This window comes from Vitis vinifera, chromosome 16 (assembly GCF_030704535.1).
Source record: "Vitis vinifera cultivar Pinot Noir 40024 chromosome 16, ASM3070453v1".
In the NCBI taxonomy this organism is placed as follows: domain Eukaryota; kingdom Viridiplantae; phylum Streptophyta; class Magnoliopsida; order Vitales; family Vitaceae; genus Vitis; species Vitis vinifera.
Window position 1 is genome coordinate 18,615,084 of NC_081820.1, and position 8,843 is coordinate 18,623,926.

The 8,843-nt window shown below is 34.6% G+C and overlaps 3 protein-coding genes across 3 annotated transcripts; 1 reads left to right on the forward strand and 2 right to left on the reverse strand.

The window, feature by feature from the left end:
- Positions 1-955: 955 nt before the first annotated feature.
- Positions 956-2,049, reverse strand: LOC132255300 (rust resistance kinase Lr10-like). The gene has a single exon (XM_059743380.1). The coding sequence runs from the start codon at positions 1,976-1,978 to the stop codon at positions 956-958; it is 1,023 nt and encodes a 340-aa protein (XP_059599363.1). The 5' UTR covers positions 1,979-2,049.
- Positions 2,050-2,462: 413 nt separating this feature from the next.
- On the reverse strand, positions 2,463-3,449 carry LOC100254849 (uncharacterized). The gene is made up of 3 exons (XM_059743381.1): positions 3,014-3,449; positions 2,777-2,913; positions 2,463-2,501 (listed from the first exon to the last, which is right to left on the reverse strand). The coding sequence occupies exons 1-3, from the start codon at positions 3,447-3,449 to the stop codon at positions 2,463-2,465; spliced, it is 612 nt and encodes a 203-aa protein (XP_059599364.1).
- A 718-nt stretch (positions 3,450-4,167) lies between these two features.
- On the forward strand, positions 4,168-6,614 carry LOC100249725 (rust resistance kinase Lr10-like). The gene is made up of 2 exons (XM_019225962.2): positions 4,168-4,873; positions 5,503-6,614. Exons 1-2 carry the CDS (start codon positions 4,207-4,209, stop codon positions 6,612-6,614), a joined length of 1,779 nt encoding a protein of 592 aa, XP_019081507.1. The 5' UTR covers positions 4,168-4,206.
- Positions 6,615-8,843: the final 2,229 nt, after the last annotated feature.

The following is an 8,843-nucleotide window of genomic DNA, read 5'->3' on the forward strand; positions in this document are numbered from 1 at the left end:
TTAAAATTTTCTAAAGAATATCTAATGTGTTCAAAATTAACTAACAAATATAATATATTAACTAGGGTTAGAATCTTACCTAAAAAAATCTGAACTTCAAATTCTAGACCTCCAAACCTTTAGCCCTATGTTCTCCAATTCTCTGATTTTTTTGTTAATGGAGTTTTCTGAATAAAGAAGATAAGAGGAAAATCTAATTTATACCTAGTTTTTTTAATTGTAAAAGGACTCTTTTACCTCTAATGAGTTTAATTAATTTTTAATTTGCTATTTTGCCCCTAAAGTTTATTTTGGGGTGTTACATAAGAAGGGGCTTGAAAGGGGAAAATGATGAAGAAGCAGGGTTTAGTCCCTTTTGCTGGTTTATCAATGCATTCGATTTCAGGTTCCTTGCTTTTATTCTTCTTCCACTGGCACTTCTTTCCTTCTGCTTCACAGTTCCCGCAAGTAGGTTTTGACCAGTTCATAGAAATATGGTAGGAGTGTAGCATTGAAAATCTTCTGGCAGGAGGATAAGTTCACTTCACTGAGATAATAAGAGGTAGGCGTGACATGAATAATTTCATGGTTTAGCCCATAATATTTTTTTCTCTATTTACCATTTGACAACATATATAGAATCTTTTAATTTCCAACAAAGTTTGATTCATATGTGCTGCCAACGTATTGTGCTTTTATAAAACACATTAAATTCGAACTACCAAGAGGAGAATGATTATCCCCCACATTAAATTTCTATTCTACAAATAAATTCAAGAAAAATGAGAAATTCCAAACAACTTGAACGGGAAAGCACAATCTGAGACAGACAAATGATAGTCATAGCAAAATAACTTATAAGTCTCTAGATGAGTATATCAGAATAGATATCCATATATACCCTTCTTTCTATCATACATAGATGGGAATCAATAAGACTTATACTTTTTGAGTTTTTTTCAGTACATAACGCACACTATCTGATAATAATTGACATTTCTGTTAGGTTTTTGTTGTTTGCATGATCCTCAGCTGGCACCTCTTGCGGAGTTAGAAAAGGATTTGGAGGCATCTGCAGGAGCTCCACATTTCCTTCAAGCATCTCCACAACTTTGTTCATTGAAGGACGATCACTGGGCTTCAATTGTATGCACCATAAGGCTACTATAATCAGCTTTTTTGAAAGTTTCTTTCCTTCCTCTGTTGCATCTTCCATTTCTATGTCTTTTCCTTTACTGAACTGGTCGTAAACCCAGGAAGGGAAGTAAATTTGGCTTGAATGCTCTGCAAAAACATTTAAATTTTTCCTTCTCCCTGCCATTTCCATCAACAGCATCCCAAAACTATAAACGTCAGCTTTGTATGAGACTCCACCAATGTTTTTGTAGAACAACTCCGGAGCCATGTATCCCATTGTCCCTCTTGCTGCAGTTAGGGACACAATACTATGATCTATTGGATATGATTTCGCAAGGCCGAAGTCTGAAACCTTCGGAGTGAAATTCTTATCAAGAAGAATATTGTGGGGCTTGATATCAAAATGTAAGATTTGGGTGTCACAGCCTCGATGTAAGTATTCAATCCCATGGGCCACTCCTAGAGAAATTTCATACATTTTCTCTAAGCTTAAGGAGATATTTCCTTCTTTTTCAGGAAATATGTACTTATCAAGAGACCCATTAGGCATGAAGTCATATAAAAGAACACGCTTTGATCCCTCCACACAAAATCCAATTAATTGCACGACATTGACATGATGAATCCTTCCAATTGTAGCAACTTCATTGATGAAATCTTGTCCATTGGCTTTGGAACTGGCCATCATTTTTACAGCTACCAAATGGCCACTTCGAAGCTTTCCTTTGTATACTGAACCATAGCCTCCTTCACCCAGTTTTTCCTTGAAACCTTTTGTCATCTTCTTAATATTTGAGTAAGAGTACCTTATCGGTGTTAGATTATTTTGAGCTTGAATGAACTCTTCAATGGCATGGTACATGGATAAGTTCCTCCTTCTCCATTTGTAGATCAAAAATATCAGAACACATGGACTCCCGAGCAAAGCTCTCACAGCAACAATAGCAACTGGAAACGAAAATTACAGAGAAATCATCAGGAGAACATTAATTGCTCAATCTGTGGTACCATTCTACTAAGTTTTACAGTTTTCTCTTGTTTTCAATTTGTTTTCCTCTTTATTTATTAACTGACAAGATGTTCGTGAAAGGCTTATCATTTACGTTTCAAGACAAGTTTTCTAATCATATCCCATATTTTCCATCTTTTAAGTTGTTTCCTTTTGTTCATCACAACTTCAATGAGGAAATACAATGTCTTACCAATGAAAAAGGATGCATAACACAGAATACCTGCTCAAAATAACAAAAGAAATTAAACATAATTAAAGTTTTTTTATTGAAACAGTTTCACAAATAGGCAAATGAAAATGAAGCATCTAGAGATGGAGAGAAAGGTCTCACCTACTACAACCCAAGGCCACTGGTACCCTGAAACTGTAAAACCTGCGTCACCATGATAAGGAGTTGAATCATAAAGCTGGAAGCAGTAGCAATGAGTAGGTAAAGTTAAAAGGAAAGAATTCAGTTTTATACTATATATGATCTTTCACAATTGACACTCCCTGCCTTAAACTAACATGGCAGTTTTAGCATCATTTCCATTTTCTGGTGGAGCAGCAGCAACTGTTTTGAGATTGATTCTTTGAAATATTTTGATAAAATTAAACAAAATTATTTTGGTTTAATAAGTACAAAGTTTACAAATAGTAAAATCTCACCGCAACGAGGGCACACGGAGGAGAGACACTTGCACCAATGAAGGCCAGTCCCATATCGCAGCCCATCATGGATGCCTGAACAAGAACTATCGTCAATCTTCTGCCCACAAGTTGAGACCCAGACCTCCAAATCTCTCCTGCAAGAGTTCTCTAAATCTGACAACAACATGTCTCCAACTACAACATATGAATATGTTTGAATTGAAGATAAAGAAAAGTGGGCAGAACTGTTTTTACTGCAAGATGCCATATCCACGTAGTCAGAAGAACTTATTGGAGCTTCACAATCAATAAAATTTAGAGCCGAATTCTCATGAGACAGCCAATATCTAATTGGACTTTGAAGAGTAAAGTTTCTGTAAGTACAGGAATCCAGAGGCAGAGAAGAGAAGTCATCAACAACCCTTATTGTGAAGTTCTCATACTTGATTTCTTCTACTTTGTATTTTCCTGAATACAAGTATAAGATTGTGCGGTTATTCTCACAAGCCAGCTCATACTCGCTTTCTCCGCAGCTCTCTGGATCATCTTTCAGTCGGAAAGGGTAGCTTATATTATGAATATTCCCGCAGGATGAGGTACAGAGCTGATGATTCCGCTTGGCTTTACATGTTATAGGGACTAACAGAAGTAGAAGGGCTGCAAATCCAGGATGTAAGATCCTTCTCAACATACCTGGAGATGGTCTCTCTCTTTTTCTGCTCTTTTATTGGTCTTCAAATTAAAAACAATCAGTTCTGCAATGCCTCATAATTGGTCAGTCTGGGTCCAACACTCAAGGCTTAGTTGACATATCAATTCTTGCCCACTTGGAGACGATGCCAAAGAGCATTGACCAAGTCTCTTCACCGCCTCATATACATTATTTAGTTCTTCCACAAGAATCCAAAGTGGAATCAGAAAAAGCACACAATTAAACAAGTATCTGTTCTTCCTTGAAAAAAGCAATGAATATAACACGAATTAACAGGTCAGTCAAGATGTTTGTGAAGGATCTCTTCCCAACAGAGCTCACATATACTTTAATCTGATAAAATGCTATGAGATTCATGGAAATTCAAGGAAATTAACTTAATGAATCCATCACTAATGTAATCAAAGAATGAAATGCACGCCATGGAAAATGATCCCATTTAATTTTGATGGATTCTTAGGAAATGCATGGGTTACTTCCTCACTTCCTTGTTGAAATTCATGGCTTCCTTGTTGAAAAGTCGAAGCCAATGATAGCAATGTAAAAGAGGGAACTGTGAAGGAAGTCCAGAATGGTAATGGACAATAATTTAATAACATTGAATTTTAAAGTAATGGAATAATTTCTTTCATTTTCTATTTCTCTTTAACATATCTCTAAAGCTTAAGACAAGCAGCCCAAGCCTTAAGTTCTAAACTGCACAAGAGGTTCAGGAGCAGTATCCCAAACTCTAAAGATGTGTCGTTCCTTGAAACTGGTCCTCTCTCTTTCTTACTTGCTGTTTGTTGGAATCTTTGCAGAGGTCGATGAGTGCATGGTATCAAGGTGCAGCCCCAATGGTCCAGCCATTCGTTTCCCGTTCTGGCTTAGAGACCACCAGCCAGCCCACTGTGGATTCCCCGGGTTTGAGCTATCGTGCACGGAGAAGCATCAGACCATGCTAAACCTCTCACACTCAGTGAAGCTATTGGTGAAGAAAATAAATTACAAATCTCAAGAAATTCAAGTTCATGACACAGATGATTGCCGTCTAACACAGTTTTCAAACCTCAGTTTATCCGTCTCTCCTTTCCAGTTGCTAGAAAAAAGTCAAGTAGACTTCAGCCTACTCAATTGTACTTCAAATAAAACAGCTTATTCAAATTTTTATCATCCAGTTCCTTGCCTTAGTGTCCCTGCCTACCAGGTTTATGCTGTTTATTCGTCATATTACATGGACTACTTTAAACTATCCTCTTGCCGCAAGATTCACAATGTTTCACTTCCATATCAAATACTCGAGGGAGAAAATATTTTTCCTCTGAATTGGGACAAACCAATGTGCAAAAGCTGTGAAGCAGAAGGTGGGAAGTGCAGATTGAAGAAGAGTAATAGCAAGGAACCTGAAACCCAATGTGTCAAAGGTACTATCCTTATCCATGTCCTGCTTTTGTTCATCTTTCAAGCAAGTATATATGTAAATGTTAGCTGATTGGGTACCTAGTTTAATCTATGGAAGTGTTTAGCATAATCATTTTTCATTATGTTTTTATAGATCCTTTATACCTATAACCGCAGCGACATACAACCGGGATTCTCAGACGGAATTCTTTATAACTTCTGCTTATCTGGGAAAAGGAAATGAAATGCAAGGAATATCAGTTTTTTATTTTAATGTTATGACGAAAAATAATGGAGGAAAAAAAAAAGGAAAAGAAAATTATTCAATCTAAAACTCCTCATTCATGTTTTGGAAAAAGATAAGCATCTCAAAGAAAGACCAACAAAGGAACTATACAAGACTTAAAATCTAGGAGATGAAGAAAATTAAACCCCTGAGATGTCTGACTTTTTTTTAACAAGATAGAACTTATCGCCACAAGTAATTGATAATTTTACATCTTTTGCAGGTGCATCAAAAAAACTAATAATTACAGGTAATTTTTATTTGCTTATGCTTGATCTGTGGTGAGAAAATAGAGAGATGATGGTTCACGACTTGCATATTGTTCCCTTTCATTTACTCGCAAAAGACATTTTTCTCTTTATGCAGGTGTAACCCTTGGTTCCATTCTTCTTATTCTTGGAACCGTTGCACTTCATCGTGTATATAGCTTGAAGAAATTGGAAAGAAACAATCAAATAAAGATTGAAAAGTTCTTGGAAGATTACATAGCTCTCAAGCCTACAAGATACTCTTATGCTGATATTAAGAAGATCACAAATCAATTCCAGGATAAATTGGGTGAAGGAGGTTGTGGAACAGTGTATAAGGGAAAGCTGTCCGATGAAGTTCATGTTGCAGTCAAGATCCTGAACAACTCCAAAGGAAATGGAGAGGAGTTTATTAATGAAGTAGGAACCATGGGTAGAATCCACCATGTCAATGTTGTTCGCTTGGTTGGCTTTTGTGCTGATGGATTTAGACGAGCTCTTATTTATGAGTTCTTACCAAATGAGTCGCTAGAGAAGTTCATATTTTCAAGAACAACTGAAAACCATTCACTTGGTTGGAAAAAGCTTCAAGATATTGCTTTAGGTATTGCCAAAGGAATTGAATATCTTCACCAAGGTTGTGATCAAAGAATCCTCCATTTTGATATCAAACCTCATAATATTTTGCTTGATCACAACTTTAATCCAAAAATATCTGATTTTGGTCTTGCCAAATTGTGTTCCAAGGAACAAAGTGCAGTTTCTATGACTTCAGCTAGGGGGACCATGGGCTATATTGCTCCAGAAATGTTATCTAGGAATTTTGGGAATGTATCTTACAAGTCAGATGTTTTTAGTTATGGAATGCTATTGCTTGAAATGGTAGGAGGAAGGAAGAATATTGATATCACTGTGGATAACACTTGCCAAGTATACTTCCCAGAATGGATTTATAATCATCTAGATCAAGGTGAAGAGTTACAAATTCGAATTGATGAAGATGGAGATACTCAAATAGTAAAAAAATTGACAATTGTGGGACTTTGGTGTATTCAGTGGTTCTCAGCGGATCGTCCTTCTATGAAACTTGTTGTTCAGATGTTGGAAGGAGAACATAATTTATCCATGCCTCCGAATCCTTTCACTTGCACTGGTCCAACAAAAACAAATGCAAGCACACCTGAAAGATACCTTCAACAAGAGTTAATAGTCATCTCAGAAATTGAATGAATGTCACCTGTCTGTTTTTTTTTTTTTTTACATATGATGTAGTAAGCCTTAATGTTTATGTTTTTTCTGTTATCATGTACCAATATTTTTACTACAGAATTCATTTTGATGCTCAACTTAGAATATGTTTCAAAAGTTCTCTCTCACATAATTGATTTCTTCTCCATTATGTTTTCTGATGTATAAGCAAAAACATTGACTAGTCTCAACCTAGTTCAGAGTTCAGCTCCCCAAAGATTTGAGGATCACCTTTGACTAGGAAAAGGGCAGTTTATGTCACCAAATTTCAGCAAGAAGTGTTGCAGGCTTTACATGTTATAGGGAAGCGTAATAGAATTCTATCTTGACAAAAAAAGGTTGTTTTGTTTTTAACAACATTAATTTTCTTTTATAGATTCAATAGCATGCATTTCATAAGTTATGCACAATCATAGTTAAACTCCCTATCTGGACTTACTTCATTAAATTTATATTTTGAGTTTTACTTTTGCTAGAGTTATTTTTTAAAAGACTAGAGAGCATTTGAGAGTTTTTTTAGTTATAATTCTTTGGCACAATTGCCTAGTTTATTCATCTTGTCTTATTTCTTCCTATTCTTGTTTATGAAGTGGCTGAGAATACAACTTCCTTAATCTTCTATTTCTACCTCAGCCCTTCATTTCAAAATTTCAAATCTATTGTATATCAAGTGGCTGAGAAATAGTGGAAAAACTCTAGACACGAGCAGTGTTGCTTATGAATGGGCCTCTCTTTTTCCTTGGTCTTTTTTTATGAGATTCTTTGCTAAGATTATGACTATAATTCCCAGGTTTCCACTTACACAGACTTATGACTCAATTTTTTTTCTAATTAAAAATTTCAAGAAATGGTCAAAAGTATGATCAAAGTACATGTGTTGATGATTTGATTGATTAAGTTATTAAAATTGTTGATTAGTAAAAAAAATTAAAATTTTTTTCCATGTCAGATTCCTAAAAATGTTATAAATGAGGTATTTATAGACAAGTCATAAGAATTTCAATATCTTTATTTTTCAAATTAGAGTTTGATTGAAATTCATTTAAAATACGTTTCTAAACTCAATAGGACTAACATGACCACTTGAGTGGACTTGGATCGCTTGAGCGCTCTACTTGAGTGAGATTAGTTGTTTAAGCGCTCCGCTTGAGTGGGATTAACTGCTTAAGCGACCCCTGCTTCTTGAAAAATCATTTTAAAAACATTTTAAGTCCGAAAATGGTACCAGACCGTCTTATACCTCAAATAAGTCTTATATGCCACAAGCTAAACCTTTTTAGATGTACCTATGACTTCCAGGTTGGACGAACAGCAACCCTTGATCTTCAGTGGAAAACAAGTCACTCTCTAAAAAGACTTTTATGGCCAAACATTAATTGGAACAAAATTGCCAACAAATACACAAGACTCAATGTCCTAACATTTTTTTTCTACATCTATTGCACTTACCCCATTTTGTAGTTGGGGACTGTTTAGCGTATTTTAAATATATGCTCCTTGTACATTTTAATCATGTTGCTATTTTCTTGTAATATAGACATGTTGAATGTATGGTAAAAAAAAAATTTAATTTTACTATGCTTCTAGATTAGTCCAATAAATTCATTTTGATATGCTATTGAAATTTGATCTATTTTTACCAATGTGATTGTGATTAAATCTGGTACTAAACATGACATAATTAAATAATATGGTCTCTTGGATTGTAATCTAAACATATATGATATATTGTCTAATTTTTTTCGTGAGGAAATTTCTTTGCTAGATATTTTTTTTAGGATTTATTTTGCAGGTTCTTCAATTTTGATCGTATGTTGATTATTCTATACATTGTCCTTACTATGAATTAATCTAGTATTGATTTGCATCTAATTAAATAATTTGGACTTTTGTATTCTGATCTAGATGTATTGAAGATATTGTTCATTTTTTAGTTTGATGAAATATCACCTCTAGGTATTTATTTAGGATTTATTTTGAGAATGTCCTTGTTTTGTCATGTTGCTGAAAGTATTGTTTATTGTTGATAATTTAGCTTTCTTAAGCATGCTTTTTAGGTAGCTTTGAATTTTGTCATACATTGTAGATATTCTATATATATATATATATATATTAGATGAATTCTCCTTCATAACCTTATCCCTTTTTTGATATGTTATTTGGAATTATTTTGTGAATGAATGTATGTTGAATTCTTTAACCTAATTGTTG